A 27,640-nucleotide genomic window follows, 5' to 3' on the forward strand; every position below is an offset into this window, starting at 1 on the left:
AATGTGTTAAAACTAAATAGTAATTAGTAAATATGTCTAATATTGATGTGGAGGTGCTGATGTTGGACTGGGTCAGAGCACTGTGAAAGCTTGTATTTTCAAATGAACCCATTTAATTATGGCCTGATATTGTTTGATTTTTTGACCATCTCTAATGTTGACAGAGTTTGCTGGTATTCTAGTAGACTGGTGCTTGATTAATTATACTAAATTACTGTCCAACATGGCGGACAGATTTGTCTTGGCGATCTATTAATGAATTTTGATTGCTATTGCATTCCTGATAAATTCACCAAATTTCAAGCAAATGAATTCTGTTAAATTTGAAGTAATTTATTTGAAGCCCTATCAAAAGAAAGCCACAAATAAATGTCTCATATTGCATTATGAGTGATAGTTTTTAAAATTCTAATAAGGTGGATGTTATCCAGTTCTGTTGTGGATTAGTAGAGCTGCCCCATTATCAGATACGCTGTGAATGAAACTTAACATAGCAGAACCTTAAAAAGAGAGATAATCAATAGTTTCCAGTTTGCAAAGGAAAAACGTGCCTGGGGATTGCAAGATACTCTCAGCCATTTACAATTATTGATCTCTACATAAAAATGAGGGCTTCTTATACTTTTTTCGCTTTGCAACTGGCAAGAAGACAATATACCTGATGGATCCAACAGCAGTTTGTCATGAATTTCCATTATTAATTTCTTTTTGAGGACTCATATATAAATGGGTGTGAAAATCAGTTTATTTGAAAGACTGAGGAGGTATGGGTTTGTATTTTTTTAAATCAAAAATAAAAAGGGCACTAAAAGGACACATTGGAATTTTGTTTTTTAAAGACACTTATTAGAAATAACATGTAGTAAGCTAATGGTTTGGACTTGTACACTGAAAGTTAAATGTCTGTACTTATGGCTGTCAGGAATTGTGGCTCTTTGACGTTGTTTGCAGTTCAGCTGTCTAGCTTGTTCAGAGACTCACCCCCTTCCACTTCTTTTCTGAAAAATCACCTTCTGAGATTAGTGTGAGAGCTGAAAACAGATTCAGAGAAGCTGCAAAAAGACTTCCTCTTGACATTTCCTGAAAAACCTGCTTCAACAAAGATCCTAATCATACCATCTGTATCTCGTGACACCCGTTTACCTGTGCCAGTGCGCCTGACCGAAAACTTTCTTGAACATGGTATAACTCCTTTTTCCATTTGCAAATTAGCAATTATTTCACCAAACTATCTTCTGTAAAATTAATGTCTACAGAGAAAATTTCTTTTATTTTTTTTGAACTGCTGTGTGAGTGCACATATGTGTTCGGTTATTTATAAGGTTAATAAGCATTCCTTCAACTTTATTAAATAAATCCTGTTTTATAATAAATTAATGCATTTGTTATTTATTAGAAGAAACCCTTTTGGCAGATTACTGAAACAGAAAGATTAGTATAAATGAGTCATATTAATAACTGCGTAAAACATTTTTTTAAACACATGCAGTGATATGCAGAGGTACTTCAGAGACAGTGCATCCCTCCTATCTTGGTTGAAATAATTTATAGTAATCCTTTCATAAGATATTCCAATTTATTTCAATTGATACAATTTAAAATCATAACAAAGCTTGAAAAATCAGGTTATTGATCAAGAGACAATAGGAATAAAACAGTAGCTTGCTGTAGATGCAAAAGTCCAACATTAAAAGTGTCACTTCACTGTCTTGCATAAAGGAAAAATTATTTGCCTTTACCTGCATCGAGCTTCATGAAGTAGCTTGGCTTTTCAATAATGAGGTCACAATTTTCATCTTTCAGTTCAAAATTCAGCTGAGAATATGACTGCAGTTCTGCAAACCTGTGCAAAGAATAGATTATAAATGGTATCAAAAATACTGAATCAGAGCTGCCCAAGGATACCAATTATTTATAATTTAATTACTGTTCAATTTGTTACAGTTTAAAATGTCACAAAGAGTTTTCCAGTGTCATGTACAGCAGCTGCATCTTTCAAATTAACTGAATATGTTGAAATATGTCATGCCATAAATGGATGTGGTTTAGTTTCCCTCTTGACAAATTCACTTCTATCATTGTAATGAAAGCAATTACGCGGCATCATAATGAAGATAATTAAATAAATACACAAAACTAGTTTGCAAACATTAAATTCATCGAAGAAGATGTGAATGATTCTTTGCCTTTCACATCAGTTGTCAACATTTTCAAACAACACTGAATTTCCAACAGCTATTTATAATTGCTGTTACAATTGATAATTTTCTTCACAAAAGTAAATGTGGAACTTATTTTTCCATTCCTACTTTTCTTTTAAAGCTTCTCCACTGTCAAGTACTGGAAGCTGCAAGAAATCACTCAGGAATAACTTTGCTTCTCTCTACATTACAGTACTGGTAATGTAGTCAAAGCTGGAAACTTCCAGGGTGAGACATTATTCAGTAAATCCATTAATCTATGATCCCACAGTAGTGTAATTTAGGAAAAATACAATTCATCACAGCTTCACAAACCAAAATCACTGAATCAAGCAGCACAGAAAGCCATTCTATCCATTCTGCTGTATTAGCTCTCTGAAATTCCAGGCTCTTTCTCTAAACCTTTTTTTATCCTTCAATTATATCTTCAATTTCCTTTTCAAAGTTACTATGATATTGAAATTATTTCCACCATCTATTCAGGCATCATAACAATTTGCTCATCACCTTCATTTCAATCAGTAAAGGAATAAACAGGCATTTTGGAGAGAACACATAAAAGGAATTATTTCTCTATATACTAATTCTGTGCATTACTATTGAACATATCAATTTCAATTTATTTATTTTAATCATGGTTTCAAATGTGGTGCTAATTTAATAATACTTTTAAAATGACCAAAGTAACTCTTCTATTTCAGAGAGACCAAAAGGATAGCGATGAAGTGAAAAGTTTCGCAATATAATGAAGACGGAAGGGTGAAGTTAGAATTATGTCACAGAATTAAATGCAAGTTGTTATAGTCCCAGAGGGCCTAAGGCTGCTCTCTCAATACAGCGAGATGATTGGTGGTGAGAGTTTAACATGAGGGTTGCCAAACCTCAGGCAAGGAATGAGGTGGAGAAAGCAAAGCCATTATGGTAACTTACAGAATCAAGAACACTTCACAGTTTTGTCTATGCTGCAGCTCCTGTCTGAGATCAACAGCTGAAAAATCAGTTCTGCCAGTTTGTGAATCAAATTCTCAGCAGCAAGTACACAGCTACACAGCCACATTTCAAGCCCATGTTCTCAAAACATAAATCTAGATCTCTACAATTTTAAATGCCCAGGAAGTCAGGTTTATTCTATTGAGAGTTTTAAAAAATGCCATCCAGCGATACAAAATGAGCAGTCTGCATTTATCCCACATTGAACTTTGGCTGAAAGCATTTAATGATAATGTGAGATGCCTGAATATCTGAAATGAAAACTTATTCCATTTCTTAGCACTGATTATTTTCACTTTTATTAATAAAACAAATCAAGAATATGTGTACAGTTTTAAAGTAATACGTTTTATATATTTTGTTAGTTTAAAAAAAAGCACACCTTTTTTTTAATTTTCACTCTCATTTTTTCCAGCCTTGAAACACACAAATGTTTTAAAATTTCCCTTTTGCTGACACGTATTTTTCACTGTCACTGGTGGATTTCTCAGCTCTCAGCTTCTATTCTAATGATTATTACCTATTTTTGCACCTTGAAGTAGGTAAAAGTTTCCAAGTTTGAGTTTTCTACTGAACCCTAAAGCAGGTGGACTCACCTACATTGTCAATTTAAATGTATAATTGTTGTATAAATGGGTGGGATTTCACAGCACTGAAATGCTCCTAAAGTCATAATTGTCATGTTCTGTGACTAACTGTGGTACATTATTCCTTTTCCTTGCTATTGAGGAAGTGCAGCAGAGATTCACTACTCTGAAACCAAGACGGCAGGGCTGTCGTTATGAAGAAAGACTAGTTTAACTGGGCCTGTATTCACTACAGTTTAGAAGGATGACAGGGAGTCTGATTGAAATGTATAAAATTCTAAAAGGGCTGGTCAGACTAGATACAGAAAGAATGTTTTCTCTGGTTGGGGAGTCTAGAATCAAGGATCACAGTCTCAGGATGTGGAGGTAGCCATTTAGGATATGATGAAGAAATACTTCTTCACTCAAAAGATAGTGAATCTGTGGAAATCTCTACTACAGAAGGCGATGAAGGCCAAATCACTGACTGTATTCAAGAAAGATATTGATAATTATTTAGATATTAGAGGCATCAAGGGGTTTGGGGAGAAAGGCATTGGGAATATCGCACTGAGAAAGAGGATCAGTCAGGATCATACTGAATGGCAGAACAGATTTGAAGGGCTGAATGGCCTGCTGTTCATAGTTTCCATGTTTCACCCTTGTGTTGAAATTCATGACAGTGACTTACCATTTAACTTCTGTTTGGGTGTTGATTAGTTCAATTGGCTGGACCATGTTGCAACAAAAAGTGATTACAACAGCAAGGGTTCAATTCTCAAAACGTAAATATTACAATGAAGGTCCATCTTTCTCAACCTGATCATTTGCCTCCCCACCAATCATTTCTCTTTAATCACAGCAGCTCTATGGTGCTCTGGGACTATCATGGCTTTGATTTTAGCTTGTGTCACAGTTCCTGCTCTACAGCCTCTTGCCTCACTTGCCCCTTCCCCAACCCTCCAAGATTAGCACTTCCTTGACTCTGACATCTTGTATACATCCCTCCTCACTTCTCTCCGGAATTGGTGGTGATACCTTCATCCATCTTGATCTGGAATTGTCATCATAAACCCTACTGCCTTTCCATTTTGTTTTCCTTTAAGAACCTCCTTAAAACCTATTACTTTGACCAAGCTTACGGTAAGCCATCCTAATATCTCCTCCTTTGATTCAGCAACTATTTAGATTTAATTACACATCTGTGAAGTAGCTTGGGATTCTCAACATTAAATTGGCTGTTTAAATGCAAATTGGTGTTTTCTTGCCCTAGTTGTACAAAACATGCTGCATTCACAATGGTACTCCTGCAAGTATGACAGACCCTCAATCACAACCACAACAGTTAATTCACTGTCTTGCAAACTATTAAACATTGTAACAATAAGAAGACTCACTACAAATCTGTTATTTGATGAACAAAGATAGATAGGAAATATGTAATTGCACTGAAGTGGGTGCAGAGGAGATTCACCAGGATGTTACCTGGCATAGATAGAAGCTGGATAAGTTCAAGTTATTTTCTTTGGAGTATAGAGGTTGAGGGGGGACCTATGAGAAGTGTATAAGATTATAATGGGCATGGACAGGGTGAATAGCAAGCAGCTGTTCCCCTTAGATGAAGGCTCAGTAAAACGGGTGCAAATTTTAAAGTGAAAGGGAGGAGACTTAGAGGCGATTTAAGGAAAACTATTTTCACTCAGAATATGGTGGAGGTCTGGAATGCACTACCTGCAAGAGTAGTTGAGGTGGGAAACCTCATAACCTTTAAAAAGAATTTGGATAAGCAATTGAAGTATCATAAAATTAAAGGCCTAGTATTGGAAAGTGGGACTAGTGCAGATGATTGAGTATTTTTGGGGGTACAGAATCTGATGAAGAGTCATCTAGACTCAAAACGTTAACTTGCTCCCCTTCCTTGGATGCTGCCTGATCCGCTATGATTTCCAGCATTTTTTGGTTTCAGCACAGATTCCAGCATCTGCAGTAAAGTGCTCCTACATAAAATTCTTGTTTGTCTTGCATTTTTTTTATTACTAATTTCTCTCTGTTAAGATGTATAATGCAAGAAAATCCAAAACAATAGAACAGCCTCTATTACTTGCCTCTATCTGTCTTGGCCATCAAGTCTTTCCAAAGGCTCCCTATTGTACTAGCTTTGAACTTTTATATTTTCTAGTTTTTCTCCGATTTCCCATCATATCCTCTCCAAGTTCATTTTATCTAGAAGACCCACCTCCTACTCACATGTCCTTCATCCCTCCAAACTGCTGACCAATCAACCTTCCTTTCTGGCTCCCACATTAGCTGATTTTCTTCTCTGCTACCAATCTTCAATCATCATGCCTCTGCTCAAACAAAAACACCTTAAACTCCTCTGTTCTTGCAAACCACTGCCCCAACTCTAGCCTCCTTTTGCTTCACAAAGAACTTAAATTTTCTGTCGCTTCCCAAATTAATGCCCATCTTTCCTGAAACTCCTAACTTGAAACTCTCAGATTTCCATCCTGCAACAGTACTGAAACAGTCCTTATCAAAGCCACAGATGACATGATATGCATAATTGTGACCAGAGTAAATTTTACCTGGCATCAAATCCATGAAGTAATAGTGATTGGCTTCATTGTCTGAAGCTAACTAGATTATTACAGAGTTTTAAAATCCTCATTCTGGTTTTCAAACTGGTTACATATTATTCACATATCTTGTGTGAAATAAAAACAATCTTTTCCACTTCCCAGACAATAAACTTACCAGGATTGGAGGGGACTCTTGTGCTCTCCTTCAGCCAATAGCACCTTTCTGTCCAATTTACAGTGGCCTCCAATTTCACCTTCCTGAAGGAAATCTTCCTTATACCTGTTGAGGGAAGACCTGCACTCTTTCTTTACAATTTTACAAGACTTGTAATATTATAATTTCTACAATATCATCCTAACATTGTTACAGATAAAATGTAAATATCAGTGATTTAACTTTCTAGTATCCCAGAAGGAAAAACCAGTGAAACTGGTGCATGAGACAGACTGAACTGATTAATAGAAACTAGAAAACATGAGGAGTAGTCTGTTTCGCCATTCAACATGGTCTTTAGCTCAATATCATATATCTGCTCTCTCTCTCTCTCTCTCTCTCCCTCCCTCTCCCCCCTCATTACCCTTAGCACCTTTAGCATCTAGAAATCTCTTTTTTTCCCTTAAAAGTTTTCAGGGACTTTATCTTAACAGCCTTTTTTGGTCGAGAATTCCACAGGTTTTGACCATTCTCAATGAAGAAATTTACCTTCCTCTCAGTCTGAAATGGCCTTCTGCATATCATTACATTGTGACATCTTCTTCTGGAACTTCACTACCACTAGCAGTCAGGGAGAACATCAACTCTGCATCCAGTTTGTCCAGCCCTGTCAGAACTTCATATGCTCATGGCCACTTGCGATGATGGCCAACATGACATGTGTGTTCCTAACTGCTTACTGTACCTGCAGGCTAGCCTTTGGTGACCTGTGTACCCCAGACACCCTAGTCCCATTATATTTCCCAATCCATCACTATTTAAATAGTATTTAGCCATTCTGCTTTTCCAACCAAACTGGACTACTGCATAGTGATCCACACATGCTGCATCTGTCATACATATGGCCATTCATTCAACTTGTTGAAATCAGCCTGAGACCTCTCTACATGCTGCTCACCACTCAGATCTAATGTGGCATTGTCAGCAAACTTGGAAATATTATACATCATACCATCATCCAAATCGTCAATATACTTTTGTGAATAGCTGGGGTTCAAGTACTTATCCTTGAGGTACCACACCTGTCATGACCTTCCACTTGAAAACAGCCCACATATTCCTACTCTGTTTCCTGTCTGCTAGCCAATACCCAATCTGTACCAGTATGTTACCACCAATTCTATGTGTTTTGATTTTGCACAATGAACTCAGTTGTGGGAGTTCATCAAAAGCGCTGTTTCAGAATCTACACAAGTTTGGAACATATCAAACAACAAATCCATTATTTTTACGGCCATCTCTTTTAGTAATCGAGGATATAATTAATCAGGTCCTGGGGATTTATCAGCTTTCAATGTCATTAATTTCTCCGGCATCTGTTTTTAATTATTACTAATTTCCTACAATTGTTCCCAGATAACCATTGCTTTCTGGGATGTCATTTGTGTCTTTTTCTGTGAAGACAGAACAAGAGCACTTGAAGTGTCTTAATATTCAAGGCTATGGGCCTTGTACGGGCAAGTGGGACAAATGTAGATAATAGTACATTATAGGTGGTACAGACACGATGGGCTGAAGGGTCTCTTCTGTCCTGTGATTGTAGGAAAAAGTATTTGTTTATTTGCTCTGTCCATTTCCTTGATCTCCATTATCAATTTTCCAGTCTATATTTATCTCCACTAATTCTTTTCTTTTTACATACCTATATAAAGAAATTTACTCGTGGATTGCTGGCTAGGCCAACATTTATTGCTTAGAAGGCAGTTAAAAGTGAACTACATTACTGTGAATATGGAGTTATACACAGGCCAGACCAGGTAAGGATGGCAGATTTCTTTCTCTAAAAAGTCATTAATGAACTAGATGTGTTATTTTACAATAATGCACAATGGTTAGTTACATGGTTGGCATAAAGTTAGTTTTTAATTCCAGTTTATTACCTGCCATGGTGGGACTGAACCCACACCCCTATCTAGGAGATCTGGATTATTTGTTAAGTGACAACATCACTCTCTTTACAGTATGTTTCATTCTTCTCTCATTAATATTCTTAACGAGAGCATTAAGACTCTCATATGCTCTTAATTACCATATTATATATTTGAAAACGATGCACAAGTATGACAACTGTTTTCATTTCCAAGTTTTACGGGTTTTTACCTGTTTTTTCCCTCTGGGAAGACTTGAGGTTTAATTCTTATGAGACCTCAAAAATTAATACTCCAAATTAATATCATGAGGTGACAGGGCACTTGCAATTTGACATATGATTAACAGTAAGCAAAATCTAAATGGTATTCTATACTCAACACAGGAGTATTTTGAAGAACACATAGGAACGTGGACATCTTAGAAAATTTCAAAGCAAGACTCTGCAATTTTAAAATGTTATTTCCCATCGATCAGCAGAACAAATTGTCAAAATCTAGCATTAGGTATTCACAATGAGACCTGCTTTACAATCAGGATAGGTACAAACATGGAGTAAAATTATAGAGAGGCCGCTATCAACAAGAAAACAAAACCAAAGCCTTCCTTGAGAAGTTTGGGGATGGCTGAAACCATGGAGCATGCAGTAGACTTCAGTGAGACACTTGGGTATACACTCTGCTGCGTGTCAAAGTGTTGCACTGGTTAGTTTAAATCAGGCTCCGACTGCATTGTGGAAATCTTGTCTAGATATGCTGGTGAAGTGTTCTGATTCTCTAAAATGGGACACTCACACAGTGTAAAATGGTGGTGGATCGATCTTTGTCAAGTTGTGTTCATGTTATCATGAATCCCCCATCAGTGCGAGGTGTTTGGGGGGGTGGGGGGTGGCTGCGCGGTGTCTCAAATCTATTGACTGTCATCATAGCTGCATTTCCAGTTCTTTCAGAAGGACGTTGTTGCTTCCATCTCAACAATTCATTTATTTTACCACATTAGTATCCCAGTGAAAGGTTTCGCCTGAAGCGTTTGCTACTTATCACAAAGAAGACACTTAAAAGCAGAGACCTATCTGTGCTTCTTCTTGGGTTTCTCAAATCAATGTAAAGATTTGTAGCTCTGCAATAGCGAGTGTATTTTGAGCACATTAAGGATGAATCTCCCTGAAATAAAATCCCAGAGGAATAAAATTAGTCAAACCCAATTGAAATTTGGAAAATAACAGTGAATGGATAGACAGAAGTTAACCTCTAGTTTCCCAAAAGCTTACTAGTTTGGCTGGTTCACAGAGCGTCTGCATCTCATGAAGCATTTCTTTCACATAGCCAAAATCAGCTTGCTTCCAGAAAATATCCTGCGCTGATTCTATTGTGTTGGCCCTGTTACAAAGACATGAAATGAAACCTTGGAAAGCCAGTTAGTGTACAGATACAAATATAGAAAGAGAGAGAGAAAAACAAAAGAATGACTTGCACATTGTCTCAAAATATGTCACAAAGAATTTTACAATAGGACTAGACTGTGTCAAATTGACTTTAAAGGAGGAAACATGGCAGTCAACAATGCACAGCTAACCCCCAACAAACAGCAATGTGAAAATGACAAGATAATCTGGGTTTTTTGATGATACTGATTGAGGGATACATAACAGTTTTGAGAGACAACAAAGAGGTTTGGGTGTACTCAACACCTTTACCTTAGTTTCTACAGTTTGGCATGCCAAACAAAAAGGTACAGTGTTGAATATGAAAATTCGTTTAAAACCAAAATCAAGTTTGACCTCAGTGCATCAGAAAGCGTACTCTGAAATACACACACACTCTCTCCCTCTCTCTCTCTCACACACACACACACATATTCACATTTTAACACTTGCAGTTCTGAAACAAATAACTACTTTGCAGAATAAAGTAACATACCATCTCAAACAGCATATTGGTTGGGGCAATTTCTCAGAAATGTGCATCATTTTGGCTCTACTAAATTTATTAGTTATTTTCTTTAGTTTCTTACAAAGTTAGAAAAATGCCAATTAACACTACATTGAAGCTACAGCACTACTGAAGTTTTCAATCTTAAAAGCTGCTGAGTGCACCAATCATAAATCTGCTGAACACTAAATCAAATGGCCTAAAGAACAATTCACAAAGTGTGGATGCAAACTATACGATTGAGGTACATTTCTTTATTTTACAATTGCCTGAATATTTAGAAATCATATATATTCTTTGTTACTTGCTTAATATCTGCCTCAGTGACAACAAAACCAGGTAACCAGTTCTACCAGTACACAAGGAGATACAACACAAAATAAAAATAAGAAAATATCAAAAAAAAAGAGACAAGTCAAAAATAATCTACTATGACTTATTACATTATTCCCTTTGCTTTGAGTCATAGACCAATAACTGTATGGTTATAAATACTAAAAAAGCTTCACACCATCCAGGACAAAACAGCCACTGGATTGGCACTACATCCAAAATATTCACTCCTTGCATCACTGATTCACAGTAGCAGCAGTGTATACCGTCTACAAGATGCATTTCAGAAATTCATTAAAGCTCCTTAGATAGCATTTGCTGAACATATGACCACTTCTACCTCAAAGGACAAAGGCAGCAAATACACAGCAACATCACAATATATTGTCATTCTTTTAGTGTCATTGGATTAAAATCTTAGAACTCCCTTCCTTATGGCATTGTGGGTTTATCTCCAGCATACAGATTGTAGTAGCTCAAGAAGGCAGCACATCACCACCTTTTCAATGATAACTAAGCATAGGCAATATATGTTGGCACAGTCAGCAAGACCCACATCCCAAGAACTAATTTTTAAAAATTATGCCCCCTGGCTCTTACCCCTTCTACCAATGGGAACAGTTTTCCATATCTTCTCTATCCAGCCCCATCATAATGTCAAACCTGTCTACTGCTCTACCTTCTCTTTCCTGAACAGCCCCAGCTTTGTCCATGTATTCTCAAAACTGAAATCCAACATCCACTGGGCATTATTATAAATCATTTCTATACAGTGGCCAATACATTTACATCCCCCAAGAACTGCCATAATGCTCTGGTTGAGTTCAAATCTGTGTTTAAGCTCACACCAACTTCCTTGCTTTTGCACTTCATGAACTAAAGCATAATGTCTGACTAATTCCTGAATCAGATACACTGTATATATCATTAACCACCTTCTCAAGCTGGCTTACCACCTTCAACAATTTAATAACCCCTCCCAGTCCCTTTACTCAGACATCCCTTTGGAATTATATCCTCTACATCATCATTCCTCATTGTTTTAGCTTGTTCTTCATACCAACAGAAATACTTCCATGTGTCAACTCTAATGTGTAATTTCTCCATCCACTGCACAAGCTTATGTCCTCTTGAAGTTTATCATTATCCTGCTCACAGTTCACACTGTCATCTTCAAATTTTGCCCTGTGCACCCAAGTGTAGGTCATTAAAATAGATTAACAAAAGCAATGATTGTAATAGCGACACCTGGGTCACCTCCCCACAAATATAGACCACTACTCTGGTTCCTATCAATCAGTCACTTTTGTATCCATGCTGCCATTGGGCTTTTTATTCCATGAGTTTCATCTTTGCTGAAAAATCTGTTATGTGGCATTTTTGATAGCCCATGTATGGTACATCAATCAGACTGCCCTTATAATTCAATTTTTTTTACTTCATAGAAATACTCAAATTCATTAAATATGATTTCCTTTCAACATGTCCATGCTGAGTTTCCTTAATTAATCAATATTAATTCATGTAATGGTTAACCTTGCTACAGAATATAATTTCTAAATGCTTTTCCACTAACAAAGCTAAACTGACTGGTAAACAGTTGCTGAAATTATCCTTATGTTTTTTCTTTGAACAAGGATGTAACATTCAATCTTCTCTAGTCCTCTGACACCGGATTTATTAATTAGTTGAATTTTCCATCCCACAAGCTGCTGTGACAAGAACTGAACTTGTATCTTTGGATTTTAGGATTACACTAGAAATATTACCACAACACCATCGTTTTCAATGGAAAATAACAGTTTCCCTATTTTAAAAAAAAATTATATAACAAGTACTTTGACAGAATAGTCATATGGATATCAGAATAGAAAATTAGTGGACAGAAGATGAGCCAGTTTTAAAGAACCAACAGGAGCATATCGAAGTAACAATGGAGAAAAACTCAAATCAAATACAGAGGAACCTCGATTATTCGAATGAAATGTGCGAGGACTATTTTGTTCAGATAATTGATTATTCAGATAAATTATATGACCTGAAAAGAGAGAAGCCATACTGATCTATTGCTGTGCTCTACCGGAGAGTTTGTTTAAATCTTTAACTTTAGGAGTCTGTTATTTATACAAACTAATCTTTGCATTTTGCAAATTGCAGGTTAAACTGAGAAGAACTAAACCCTTACCATCACAAAAATATATGAAATCCCAGCATTAAGCAAGGTCCCGAACAGCTTCTACAATCACAAGAGCATTTGTCAGTTTCCGTGAACTCAGCATCATGATAGAAAGACAGAAGCACCACCTCACATATGCGTTTACTTTCTCAGCCATTTTTTAAATGTATTTTTAAGAAGATGCGAAACTTCTACAGGCTGACATTCACAGAGAACTTATAAAAAAAACAAATAAAGTTGACGTGCAACTCACTTGTACTCCTTTATCTCAGAAAGACAGAGGTATCGCCTTGCACATGCGTTTCATGAACGACCTGGTAAAGTGATGGGAATACCCTGTAAAGCATTTACTTTTGCAAAGGGCTGTGTAACTAACCCTTACCTAAAAATATCCAGTTGCTGATGCTTGAGTTGCTTATGTTTCGTTGTTTTTGCCAGCGTTTTCACATTTTCTTCAGTACAGGTAATCTAAATACAATTACCTCTTTGATGTAATGTTCTTGCGGGACTTTGAGATCTTCTTCGGATAATCCAAAGTTCATCTAATTGATATTCAGATAATCAAGGTTCCTCTGTATGGTATTAATAAATTAAGTATATTTCTATTGTAATAAGAGTTGACATATCAAAGAAAATATGAGATTAAATATGAGATTGATTGTAGCAATAGTTAAAAAGTGTGGTGCTGGAAAAGCACAGCAGGTCAGGCAGCATCCGAGGAGCAGGAGAGTCGACATTTTAGGCATAAATCCTTCATCAGGATTGGAGCAATAGCAAAGTTTGAGGACTTTTCAGAAAAAGAGGCAGAAAGGAATGAAGTAGATACTAAAATGGTAGCAGTGATACAAAGTAAACATTTTCCTTAGAATGTACTAAGAATAGAGAGATGACATGGGACACTCGAAAATTATATTTTTCACCTTAATATAATCTTCTCTCTCAAATGAACTCCCACAACAAACTGTATCAATCTGAACAGTCCCTCCCTAAGCTCTCTGGGTAGTTCCTTCGGATCACTGGGTAACTTCACTTGGAATTATTGGCACTGTCATCTTACCCTCAAAAACCAATTGTTAACTCCAAATCCACATGTCCAACTCCAAGAGCCCAAACTAACAGCAAATGACACCAAAATGCATGTACGTAAATCTCTCAGTTTCATTGAACCTCCTCATCAATGGATCCCTGAAAATTATGCTTTGGCAGATGCTCTTTCATACCCAGAAGGTGCCTGCAAGATGGGACTCCAATGGTAGGGCCTGCAATAGGTTTAGCAGCTCAAACTGACAGGCTCACAATTTGTAATCTGTGAGTTCTTTCAATGGTAGGGGCATTGGGTCTGGCCCAACACTCAGACTACAAAACAGAAAATGTCATATTTTGTCTTTTTCATGTTAAAGGGGCTTCAGTCATGAAACAAATTTCAGTTAAGAATTGTGTTTTGTTGGGACACATTTGTAGCACATCTTGCAAAGTGCAGCAGTAAATTTTGACTAGATTTCACAAATCATTTATCTGCTGACAAAAATTTTAGGCTCCAATTTAGGGTTTATTATAAACAGCATTTTTCAGAAAACTACAACTTACAGTTTCTATAAATAGAGGATTTCAACTTACTTTCAGAATTTTCTAATACTCACAGCTTAAATTCTCCATTAAATATACATTACATTAACTTTACTGTTCATTCAGGGATAGGTTTTTTTCAGTCTTAAAAAAACCTATCTAAAGCTTATCGCAGTGATTACATTCAACATTTTCCAGTCTAGCATTTTAAAAAGCGGGCAGCACGGTGGCTAGCATTGCTGCCTCACAGCACCAGAGACTTGGGTTCAATTCCCGCCTCAGGCAACTGTCTGTGTGGAGTTTGCACATTCTCTCCGTGTCTGCGTGGGTTTCCTCTGGGTGCTCTGGTTTCCTTCCACAGTCCAAAAATGTGCAGGTTAGGTGAATTGGCCATGCTAAATTGCCCGTAGTGTTAGGTGAAGGGTCTGGATGGGTTGCTCTTCAGAGGGTCGGTGTGGACCTGTTGGGCCGAAGGGCCTGTTTCCACACTGTAAGTAATCTAATCTAATCTAATTCTGTTGGAAAATTACAAATTATTTTAAAGAACACCCAGCTATAGTGCAAGGTAAAATTGTGTCCTACATTTAACAGCACAGGTAATATCAGTAATGTTTGCAATTATTCCTTCAATTGACATGTAAAACAAGAACAGAAATCTTCACTCAAATAATATGCATCACCAAAGCTATACACTATGCCTCTCCTTTTCTATGGGTCTTACCAGCCTGAAGTAGCATCACTGCACACAGGATAACTGAATCTGTGTTCTGGTTTGCAATTGTCTTCATATCCCCAGCAGGACTGCAGCTTTCTCAAGTGTTTCTACAGCAAAAGTAGACGTCCAATTAGCTTCTGTTTCTCAAGGTCAACAATATGTACTCCATATTTCATCCAAATTCTCTACACTCAATTAAAAAATGAGTCAATATGAAATCAACTAAATGGTCAAAATAGCAACAACACACAGAAAATACTTATAATCATAATGACTTATTACTGTGATTCCTCACACTTCCTTCTTTATTCTGAATTTTAAGTACTTTTGAATAGGAAAACAGTTTTTCTTTATTGCCCACATAATTAACAAATTGCCAGTAGTGATCTCAATTTATGCATATATGTTGCATATATTTTCAAAGCTGATTCAGTGGCAGCAATGACAGTTCAGCCCTTTAAGTCACCACAGTAGTGGGCCATAGGTTCATGCCACAAACTCATCAAGTCCCCATTTCAGTCATAAAATGGTTACAAAAATGCTGAACTAAATATTTCCCAACATTGACAAAACAAAATCAGAATTATCCCAAGTTACTTTCACAGAACAACATATGACTGGTTCAGAGTAACATGACTGGAGACATTATTGTAGGTTGGGCAATTGCCTGGTTACAGGTGTTCTACGAAATAGCACAATAGTTATCATCTTGTTTTAAAATATCTATGTTTTTGGACCAATCGCCTTGTTTTTCACTGGACAAATGCAAAAGACTATAATCAAACCATGTCACAAAACATTACATTTTCTGATGCTCAAGCAAAAGGTAATCATTTACATATAGTGGATATATGGGAAGGCCATTTTATTTTTAAAAGTCAACATATATCGAAGATTCAATTTTAAACTGAACACAAAGCTGACTCCTTTTAGATCTTAAAGGCACCATTATCAACTGCTTTTAGTCTTCTCTAATTATTAAAAACTATTTTAAAAATATTTAGTACAATTCAAGCATTCCATAGGCAAATTTTATTCCAATACTTAATTCACTCATCAGAAATCCAAAACAATCTACTTTGGCCAGTTGTAGTAAAAGTCCTGACATCCCAAACCATTGTTTGCTTTCAGCATTATCAAAACATCCACTTCTTACTTCTGAATTCAAATATAATATTGACAAATTCACAAATGAGCAATGTGTTATATCAATAACCATAATAACCAGTGTAAATGTAAGTGTTTTCATTGTCTGGACGACTATTAAAACAATTTTGGTCAATTCTTTATTAGGCATTATCATGTTTAATAATATTTTATGTATCATTCCATTTCACTAATGCAGTATTGTAAAATTCTGTATTTCCAAAGGTCCAGAAACCAATATCTTGTTTCACAATGCAAATTACAATACTCTGCTATTTTGAACAGCAAGTAAAATCCTGATAATTATAATAAGGAATCCCCAATGGCTCAACTGGTTAAAGTTGTCAGCATTAAGCTAACAACTGGTCCGAGATTTGATCACCATTTTGTGCTGAGTTAATTGATCTCTTGTCAGACAAAGAAATGGGCAACTCAACTGGCCTATGTGCATTTTTGCTGAGCTATAGTTTCTCTTCCTGATAATAATATAGGGAATGTATGGGAATCTAGATAAAAGCAGAACTAAACTAAGCAATTATGCCTCCATAGAGTACTATTGATACTGAATGTATAGGTAAACTTGTAAAACATGGCTTTTTAAATTGACTTTGTCATTCAGTGGATTTAAAAAGTTCAAATCAACAGGTTAATCCTTAGTATTCCAGATACTGATAAAAACAAAGAAGATTTACTTTGTGAGCAAGTATGCTAAAGTTTACTTCTGAAAATTAATTTCTGTCACACATGAATAGTTTTAATATTTAAGTGCTGCTTGGATTAATTGAAAAAGGGCCAAGATTATCATTTTTGATTTAATAAGTCATTGCCATGCAGATAATTTATTGTTTGAGGACTAAATCTTTGTTTTTAAAATGATCATCTCTGCTTTCTAAGATATCAACATTTCCAGTTAAATATCAAAAGGAAGGTAAACTTCAAAGATTTATTGGGCCAAAATTGTTATCTGTGAGCCAAGCCTTTGAGTTTTGCTCAAATGCCTTCAGAATCAGGGGAACCTTTGCAAAGTTTTGCCTCAAGGTACTAAATATATTGAGTAGTGTATATGACAGGGCTTTATCTTCTGAAAACACTGAATCATGCCAGCATGGAGAATAATTTCTCCATGAGGTTCAATAGCCCTCTAGCCTTTCCCCCAAATAGCCAGTGTTCACACAACATTCTAAACCTCAGATTTTCAAACTAGCATTCCTTTTCTGGGGGCATCATGAGATCTGTAAGCTCATCAGGTTTCTGCTGGTTTGTTTTTTTTTAATATTTGTTGAATATTCGACTGGGACAACACTACCATTATAGGGCAAGCCAAACAAAGAACAGCCATGGAATTCCTAGAAGCATGGCACTCATCCACAAACTCCATCAACAAACACATCAACCTGGACCCAATATGGACCCACAGGCGACTGACTGTGTGGAGTTTGCACGTTCTCCCCGTGTCTGCGTGGGTTTCCTCCGGGTGCTCAGGTTTCCTCCCACAGTCCAAAGATGTGCAGGTCAGGTGAATTGGCCATGCTAAATTGCCCGTAGTGTTAGGTAAGGGGTAAATGTAGGGGTATGGGTTGGTTACGCTTCGGCGGGTCGGTGTGGACTTGTTGGGCCGAAGGGCCTGTTTCCACACTGTAAAGTAATCTAATCTAATCTAATATACCGGCCAGTACAGCGGACAGCTGAAACTGACAACCGGAAGCGGCAGGGACAGGCCACTATAAATGCTGGAGGAAACACCACAGAAGCGCTTCACAGGAGGCTCCCAAGCACTGAGGATGTCACCTAGACAGGGGACGAAACGTTTGCAACAAAAATTTCCAGCTCGGCGAACAGAACCACAAAAACGAGCACCCGAGCTACAAATCTTCACCCAAACTTTGAATACATTTTGTGCAAAGATTTGCCTTCTTGGCAGTACATGCTAACCTTCCTAATTCAGAACAGGAGCTCAAGCCCTGTTATTTTCCGCATTTTAATTGCATCGAGCTTTCAAAGCAAAAAACGCAAGTGTCATTTCTGAACCTGATTCTGCAGAAGGGTTTCAGAACCCAAAAGAAACCAATGAACCATGAATTCCTGCATTTGCACAAGTAAACTTAACACATGTATTTTGACAACAGCATCATCAGGTGTTCTTTTCATGGGTCGAGGATCAAGAAATAATTCCCACTATCTGTACAGCTGCAGATGACGTATTGCTGTGCAAAATGATATTTCCAGGAGGCCTTGGACATGGTTGACCATTTGTAGGAAGGTTTTGAAACACTGGCCACAAGTAACCCAAAGACGGGACCTGATTATCAAAGGAGATTCAGGAAGGAGACAGAAAGCTGGCAAAGGAGCTGGAGTAGTATTGGTAATTAAAGAGAGTAGTACTACTGTGGTGAGAGATGAACTTAGTTTCTAACGTTCAAGACATAAATTCAGGTTGGGTAGAAACAAGAAACAGCAAAGGGGAGACAACATTTATTGGAGTTATTTACAGACCACCAAACAGCAACGGTTGTGGAAATCATAGTATAAATCAAGAAATTGGACATGCATGTAACAGTTATGGTGGGGGGAATTCAATCTACATATAGGTTAGATAAACCTAATTAGTACTAACATTGTGGAGAACAAATACTTGGAATGTATACAATATAATTCCCTGGATCAAGATGTTGAAGAACAATCTAGATAACAGGATATTTTAGATCAAGTGTAGGAAAATGTAAAAAGGACTAAATAATAATTTTGTTCCATATCAGTTTTAGGAAAGAGTGACCATACCATGGCAGCATTTTACATTAACTTTGAATGTGACATAGTTCAATCAGAAACACGGGTCTTAAATCCAAACAAAGGACACACAAAAATATTAGGGTCAAATCAGCTATGGTGGATCAGGAAACTGAGTTAGGAAGGTAAAATGAAAGGCAGGCATGGGCAAACAGAACCAATACATAGTTTGGAACAAAAATACATTCCTTCATTCACATAACATCAGCAAGGCAAGGCTTCCAATCGTGCCCAACAAAAGAAATCAAGACTATATTAGATCAAAAGGCCTATAAAGTTACCAAAAAAAGTAAACAAAAGTCAGGTAGCATTTGAAAATTCTGCAGAGGAGGACCATGAAAAGGATTAAGAAAGAGAAAATGGTTGACTAAATGTGTGAAACATTAAAAAGAACTGTAAACATTTCTATAGGTATGTCAAAGGAAGTGTTTAAAATCACACAACACCAGGTTATAGTCCAACAGGTTTATCTGGAAGCACTAGCTTTCGGAGCGCTGCTTCTTCACAATCACCTATGAAGGAGCAGCACTTAGTCTTCCAGATAATCTGTTGGACTATAACCTGGTGTTGTGTGATTTTTAACTTTGTACACTCCAGTCCAACACCGGCACCTCCAAGTCAAAGGAAATGATTAGCAAATCCAAATGTGGTACCATTACAAGTGAAGTTAGGAGAATTTACAATAGAGAATAAGGAAATGGCAGAGAAACTAATTAAATACTTCGCCTCTGACTTCAAGGAGAGAAAAATAATAAAAATCTGTCAAATAATAGAGAATTTGGGAACTAATGTAAATGAGGCTCTGCAAGATCGGTAATACATTAGTAAGAAAATACTATCAGAGAAGTTAATGGGTCTTTATTTGGATAGAACCCCAGGCCTGATGATCCACATCTAAGTGTTGAATGTGATGGCTGTAGATATAGTAGTTGCCTAATTGGTCATCTTTGAAATTTCAATAGAGTTCAGAGTAGTTCGCAGAGATTAGATGGTGGCAAAGGTAACTCTACTGTGGAAAGAGAGAAAATTAAGCATGCCTACCAAACCTGTGAGAGCTTTTTGAGGATGTTACTAGCAGCATAAATAAGGGAGAAAACCAGTTGGTACATTTAGATTTCAGAAAGCTTTTTAGAATGTGGTGAATCTTTGGAATTTGCTACCCCAAAAAGATGTGGAGGTTCAGTCGCGAAGTAGATCCAAGTCTAAGATCGACAGATTTTTATGTATTCAAAACATCAAGGGATACCAGGGATAGTGCAAAGAAAATAAACTGGTGTGGAAGAACAGATGTGATTTCATTGAATAGCAAAGATGGTTCAAAGGGCCAAACAGTCAACTCTTGCTCCCACTTCTTGTATTAAAAATACAAAAAACACTAGTCTGAACAGGTATAACAAGGGCAGTCCGTTTGTGAACAATTGTGAACAGGAATCCACCCATCAGTCTGAGTAACAGTTTTTTTATTGTCTTTATGGACAAACCTTTAAATATTTAAAAATATGCCCACTAGGTGCTTCTTTTCACAAGCAGATGCACATATGATAAGATTAAACACTGCTTAAAAAGGGACATATTTTGACAAAGCTTTTTGTCTTAGACTCATCAGGACAATTTACAAGAATATCAATTCAAGGGTAGCACCAATGTCTATAAAGAGAGTAGAAAGCGCTAATTGGTCAGCAGGTGGACTCTGATTAATAGATGCTGATTGTCAGTTCTCTGCAGGCTTTATTTACATTTTAAACCAGGCAGATTAGCTCTGATTGATCAGGTCATTGCTCATATAAGGGTGCTCTCTCCATTGCCAACATGTGTACCACATGAGTCCACTTGCCAATTAATCAGCAATCTCCTCTCATGCAGTCTAACTGTTGGTATTCCATTGCGTTGGTATTTGCGCAAATTGTCCTGATGAGTACAAGCCTGAAAGCTTCAACAAAATCTGTTTTTGCAGCAACACTCCAATACTAAATGACTATTAATAAGACTTACCATAAATGGACAGAGAGGATCTTTTTTGCAACGATTAGCTATGTGCATGTTATTATGCAAAAAATAAGGAATATGCTCATCAGGCAATGTGACATTATTGTATAAAGGCACTACTTGGACATCGTCTGTATTGGTTTGGTCATTCTCTTCTAGTCCAAATGCTACAGCAGGCTGAATTGCAAACTGAAGCAACAATAATGTCATGAGTGAACAGATGGCAGACCTACAAAAGAAAAATGTAAACATCTAGCAGATTTTCATTAGTGAACTTGCAGCAGACAATAATTCAATTGCTCCTATGTAAATAAGCAAGTGTCCTGAATACTACAAGCAATTAAATATTCAAATAGTATTGATTAACTCAGTTTTGAGATAATAGAATGTATTTTGTTGTAAACATGTTCCTGAACTTCAAAAGATATTTATATCTAAACAGCAGCACTAAGACTTGCCGCATGTATGGCTCACTGATGCAATTTCCTTCTCTGACAGGACATTGAGTCACCTGCTTCAGATTACAATTTAATTCTATCATTAAAACAAGACACGGAAATAACAAAAAGCAATTACAGAGACATCTGGCCCATTCGAATGTAAGCTTTATAAACTAGACATAATACATTAACTTCGCATTGACATGACTGATAAATGATTAAAAGCATGGAATACTAGTGAATGCATATGTCTGAAGTACATTATTCAAATTCTTACCAAATACATTAAGCTTGTTTACAAACACTGCTACATACTAGTAGATACCTCAACTATGCTTTACATGCACTGTCATTTTGTAGGCCTCGGTTAGTTAGTTTCAACATATTTTTAAACATGGTATCCTTAAGACCCTCCAAAACTAATTAGATGGTTTGCCACAAACTATGCAAACATGGACATGATACAGAAGGCTCAAAAATGCAAATGATCACAAATCTATCTAGTCTATGTTTCTTGCAGTTGTGGATAATAACATTTTTTCTTCAAAACACTGGCATAATTTTGCCTTGGAGGTATCTAACCAAAGATAATATTAACAGTAACATTTTCTGAAAATGTCACTGCTTAGCTTTATTTCTAGTAAATTTGCTTTTAACAAGCATTAAATTTAATCAAACACATTTGTCTTCTGTTTTACTGAAGCTCTTTCTGCTCTACATTTAGGTTTCCCTGCAATGGTAATGTCTCCTTTTACCTGTTAGAGTATCCAAATTCATTTTTCATTTTGGCATTTAAGTCCTCCTTTTCTATCCATTCATGTTCTTGCTCTGTTTCACTTTCCCATTCTGATAAACTAAAAAGGAAAACAGTTATTTCACTTCACTTCCGGAGCAAATATCCAATGTTCTAACTATGGCACATTTCACTTTATTCAATTGTTCCATATTTCTCTGAATGGCTTTTCTGTCACATTCTGAGATCAATGTTTCAGATTAATTTCATACTGCCTGCATCTCAGCAAATGTTCAAATTTATTTCTGTAAATGATGCGAACTTTCATTTGTGCAAAATAGCAAACTTGAATTTTAAGAACTGTGTTATCAATAGGCAGCATTGTATTCATAGTCAATGTTGGATTAAACCTATTGTATTGTACATATTATAAGCCTATAGCTATGTTGTATTGATCTTGATCTTTCTCAGAAAGACTTTCATTTGCAGACGACAATTCAATCTGAATCTCCTGATTACATTAAAGTCATAATAATTAACTAGGAAAGCATCTTCCGACGACCACCTAAATATGATCTCAATAAATCTGCTACAGTTGCATTAAAATCAGTATTCCTTCATCATAATGTATCAACATGCAGTACGATGAAACAAAAATAAAAGAGCTCAAGTTAATAAAACCAACAAATAATACGGAGGGCCTACAAACCAGAAAATTAGTTCGTGTCTCAGATGGCTTATAAACTACCCAAGCTTTTCTTTCAGGGTTTATCGTCTGAGTCATAGGTTTAATAAGAAGAAAACCTAGAAAACACATGATTTAAGAAATCATGAAACCATAGCACAAGGTAACATCAAGCATGAGAACAGTAAATAAGAAGTTCAGGTAAATCAGGAACAAATGGTCAGTGGATGCCACATCTGACTTCTTAAAATATATTGAAAATTGTAGGAGAAAGAGAATACTTAACAAGTTGTTCCAGTTTTCAGTATTAGGAAAGTCAAGGGACTGTGGCAAGTACTATTTGTCATACCCCATGTTCAATTCTTGTATACAACACAGCAGGGATACAGCAAGGGGAAAGTGTGCATAATATGGCATTTTTGGAGCTTGGATAAAACAAAAGGCTAATTATAGTTCATTTGTTCAATTAACTATGAAAGAATGTCAAACTAAAATAGAATGGTAAAAGAAGCTAGTATTAGTACTTTTAGGACTCAGACTGGAAAATTAATAAATGGGGGAAATAAGGACGTGGCAAATTTTGAACAATTGTTTTAGCTTTGTCTTCAAAGTAGGAGACATAAAAATCCTCCCAAGAATAGTGGGAAATTTGGAACTGAAAGGTAGGGAGGATTTAAAATAATCGGTATTATGATAGAAAAAGTACGAGGGAACCTAATGAGATTAAAAGCTGACAAGTTTCCTGGACGTGACGGTTTGCATCCTAAAACACTTGGCTGCAGAGAAGGCAGACACATTGATTGAAATCTTCTAATGCTTCCTTGACTATAGGTGATCTGAGTAAGTTGTGAAAACTGCAAAAACTCAATTCAAAAAGAGACAGCAGGAAGCAAGAAACTGAAATCCATAAAGAGTAGAAACTGGACATCCAGAAAATCACAACAAAACAATGTTGACTCTGTCTGATTACAAATTTATGAGAATTATTTGAGGATGTAACAAGCAGGATGGTTAAACAGATGTATTGTATTTGTATTTCCAGAAGTGTTCAACATAATGCCACACAAACAGGTACCATAAAAGCTACAAGGTCATAGTTTAGAAGCAATGGTTAACTAACAAGAAACAAAGTCAGGTTCAATAAGTTGCCTAACTGCAACAAGTACAGTACCATCAGGATTAGAGCTGGAGTCTCAATTACTTGATATTTATATTCATGACATGGTTGTACAGAGAGTATTGTAGCCAAATTTACTGGTGACACAATGATAGGTCAGATAATAACCTTTGAGGAAGTCGTGGAGTGGACAAAAATTTAAAAGAAGAATTATTTGGTCAGTTTAGATTCCCTACAGCATGGAAACAGGCCCTTTGGCCCAATAAGTCCACACCGACCATCCGAAGAGTAACCCACCTAGACTCATTTCTCAGCATTTACCCCTGACTAATGCACCTAACACTATGCACAATTTAACATGGCCAATTCACCTGACCTACACATCTTTTGGAATGTGGGAGGAAACCCACGCAGACACAGGGAGAATGTGCAAACCTCCACAGTCGCCTGAGGCTGGAATCAAACCCTAGTCCCTGGCGCGTAAGGCAGCAGTGCTAACCACTGAGCCACCGTGCACCCCTTGTGGAAAATTGTGAGGTTGTCCACTTTGGCAGGAAGAATGTAAAATCAGAATATTACTTAAATAGAGAGAGCTTATTTAATGCTACTGCACTGAGCTACGATTCACAAAAAAAGTTAGCACGCTGACACACAAAGGATGAGGAAGGTAAGTAAAATATTGACCTTTATTGTAAAGGAGTTCATGTATATAGATAAGGAAGACTTGCTACAACTGCACAGGATAAATTCCATTCAGAACACTGTTTTGGTTTCCTTATTTAAGGAAGGATATACATGCGTTGGAAACAGTTCCACAAAGGTTCACTATAGACTGATTCCATGGTTAGAAGGGCGTTCTTATGTGGAAAGACAACAGGTCAAACTGTATGCAATGCAGTTCAGAGGAATGAGAGGTAGGCTTATTGAAAAATGTTAGATTTTGAGGTTTGAGAGAACATTTCTACAAGGAGCACAAGGCACTTTTGAAAATAAGGAATGTCTTATTAAGACGGTCAAGGAAGAATTTCTTCTTTTAGAGAAGCATTTGTGTATTAATACAGATCAATTTATTCAGGTGAGGGGCAGGATAGGGGGCCGAACTTCCTGTTGTGGCTCCAGCGCATCCTTATGGAGGCTTCTAGGTGAATATTGATCACGAACAGAACCAGTCAATTTCCATTCCCTAACCCAGAGATGCTAAGGCCTTGGAATAGTTCACCACAGGCCATGTTAAGAAACCATAGAGCTTTTGAGGCTTGCCAATTTCTGTATTATGCTGCTAAATCACTAGGTCAAAGGCTTTAAACCGAGACCGATTAAGTCCGCCCCACTGAAGCTGGATGATCGTTAATAAACTGTAGCAGTCTTGTTGATAATGTGCAGTTACTTAAAACTGTAGACATTAGCCAAATGTGGTATTGCAAATTCCGGATTTATCTCCAAATTAACCAATAGCTCTCAACCTCCCTCCTCCACCACGCCATCACAAAAAAATCCCCGAACAAGGCGCAGATAACCAGTTGCCCGACTTTAGCGGACAGTTAGTGGTTTGCAAGCTGAAGTTTGGAGTAGTCTCTGCCACGTTTTGAGTGGGGATATCAGATGGCCCTGGCTTTTTCGATTTGATCGGAGGTAGGCCCAGCAGAGCCCTGGTCTCACCAGCAATGAAGCCGGGCTATTCGCTCATGCCAGCGCGGGGCAGCGATCGCAACCCTGGGAAACCGCGGATACATTGTATCCATCGGCAGCGTTCGATACCTGGGCCAGCGTTCCACAGCCGAGCGCGGCGCCATCGCAAGGTGCAACGTTACAGTGTTCCCCGGACACCGCACAGGCCAGAAGCCGTCCCTCTCGGAGCCAAAACAAACCCCTTCAGAGTAGATCGAAATGAATCGATGCTGCTCGACTGGGTTTGCCGGAAAATGCGAGACGAACTGGTTCAGATGCCACGCCGGTCGTTTGTCATTTGCTTAACATTAAAGTAATTTTTTTGTCCATACAACATTGAGAGGTTTTGATGTAAACTGTCAAGAAAAACAAGAAAGTGTGCAATGGATTTTTGTCACCTTCACAAAGGGAATCTGAGAACTTTGCAGAACGGAAGCGGCCAGATCAGGTTTAAACCTGCAACCTACGATTACAGGTTTAATCATTTCCTCCAGAAATCACTGAACTTTTCAAATGCAGTCAAAATGCTAGAGAAATTCAGTGGGCTTGGCAGTTACCGTAGAGAGAGAAAGCGAATTAACGTTTCGAGTCCAAATGAATCTCCATACTGTTCAAATACGTTGGGATTTTTGAGATTCTTTGTGACTCTACTTCCAGTTTCACATGGTAACAATAGTGAAAAGAAAAACGCTTCATTTCCACTTCCTTCCATTATTTTAAAGCTATAGATGCCAGGTCCACTGCTTTTCATCATTTATATAAATGATTTGGATGTGAACATAAGAGGTATAGTTAGTAAGTTTGCAGATGACACCAAAATTGGAAGTGTAGTGGACAGCCAATAAGGTTACCACCAGATGGGCGGCATGGTGGTTAGCACTACTGCCTCACAGCACCAGAGACTCGGGTTCAATTCCCGCCTCAGGCGACTGATGTGTGGAGTTTACACGTTCTCCCCGTGTCGACGTGGGTTTCCTCTGGGTGCTCCGGTTTCCTCCCACAGTCCAAAAATGTGCAGGTCAGGTAAATTGGCCATACTAAATTGCCCGTAGTGTTAGGTAAGGGGTAAATGTAGGGGTATGGGTGGGTTGTGCTTCGGCAGGACGGTGTGGACTTGTTGGGCCAAAGGGCCTGTTTCCACACTGTAAGTAATCTAATCTAATCTAATTAGATCTTGATCAAATGGGCCAATGGGCTGAGGAGTGGCAGATGGAATTTAATTTAGATAAATGTAAGGTGCTGCATTTTGGAAAAGCAAATCAGGACAGGACTTATTATACACTTAATGGTAAGATCCTGGGGAGTGTTGCTGAACAAAGAGATCTCAGAGTGAAGATTCATAGTTCTTTGAAAGTTCAGTCTCAGATAGATAGGTTAGTGAAGAAGGTGTTTAGTATTAATTTCCTTGATTGGACAGAGCATTGTTATGGGAGTTGGAAGTTACGTTGTGGCTATACAGGACATTGGTTAGGCCACTTTTGGAATATTGTGTGCAATTCTGGTCTCCCTCTGACAGGATGGATGTTGTGAAACTTGAAAGGGTTCAGAAAAGATTTACAAGCATGTTGCCAGGATTGGAGCATTTGAGGTGTAGGGAGAACCTGAACAGGCTGGGGCTGTTTTCCCTGGAGCGTCAGAAGCTGAGGGGTGACCTTATAGAGGTTTATAAAATCTTGAGGGGCATGGATAGAGTAAATAGACAAGTTCTTTTCGCTGGATTGGGGGAGTCCAGAACTAGATGGCATAGGTTTAGGATAAGGGGGGGCTGGATTTAAAAGGAACCTAACAGACAACTTTTTCACGCAGAGGGTGGTGCGTGTATGGAATGAGCTGCCAGAGGAAGTGGTGGAGGTTGGTACAATTACAACATTTAAAAGGTATCTGGATGGGTACATGAATAGGAGGGGTTTAGACAGATATGGTCCAAGTGCTGGCTGA

General features: G+C 37.4%; 1 protein-coding gene across 6 annotated transcripts in view; it reads right to left on the reverse strand.

Annotated features, from left to right (window-relative positions):
- Positions 1–26,510, reverse strand: part of eogt (EGF domain-specific O-linked N-acetylglucosamine (GlcNAc) transferase) — a 62,883-nt gene extending 36,373 nt beyond the window's left edge. For 2 of the 6 annotated variants that reach the window (XM_043708313.1, XM_043708312.1), the window contains exons 1-8: positions 26,260–26,510; positions 22,255–22,353; positions 21,066–21,288; positions 15,147–15,247; positions 9,690–9,798; positions 9,488–9,582; positions 6,512–6,616; positions 1,740–1,843 (exon numbers count right to left, since the gene is read on the reverse strand). In XM_043708313.1, coding sequence (XP_043564248.1) covers positions 1,740–1,843; positions 6,512–6,616; positions 9,488–9,582; positions 9,690–9,798; positions 15,147–15,247; positions 21,066–21,288; positions 22,255–22,353; positions 26,260–26,456 — 1,033 coding nt within the window. In that variant the 5' untranslated portion in view covers positions 26,457–26,510. Of the gene's footprint in view, positions 1–1,739; positions 1,844–6,511; positions 6,617–9,487; positions 9,583–9,689; positions 9,799–15,146; positions 15,248–21,065; positions 21,289–22,254; positions 22,354–25,792; positions 25,876–26,100 lie in introns of those variants that run through there. The other 4 variants (XM_043708316.1, XM_043708314.1, XM_043708315.1 and 1 more) reach the window with 4 other exon arrangements.
- Between the last annotated feature and the right edge of the window lie 1,130 nt (positions 26,511–27,640).

The sequence above is a fragment of the Chiloscyllium plagiosum genome, chromosome 18 (genome assembly GCF_004010195.1).
Source record: "Chiloscyllium plagiosum isolate BGI_BamShark_2017 chromosome 18, ASM401019v2, whole genome shotgun sequence".
Classification (NCBI taxonomy): Eukaryota; Metazoa; Chordata; class Chondrichthyes; order Orectolobiformes; family Hemiscylliidae; genus Chiloscyllium; species Chiloscyllium plagiosum.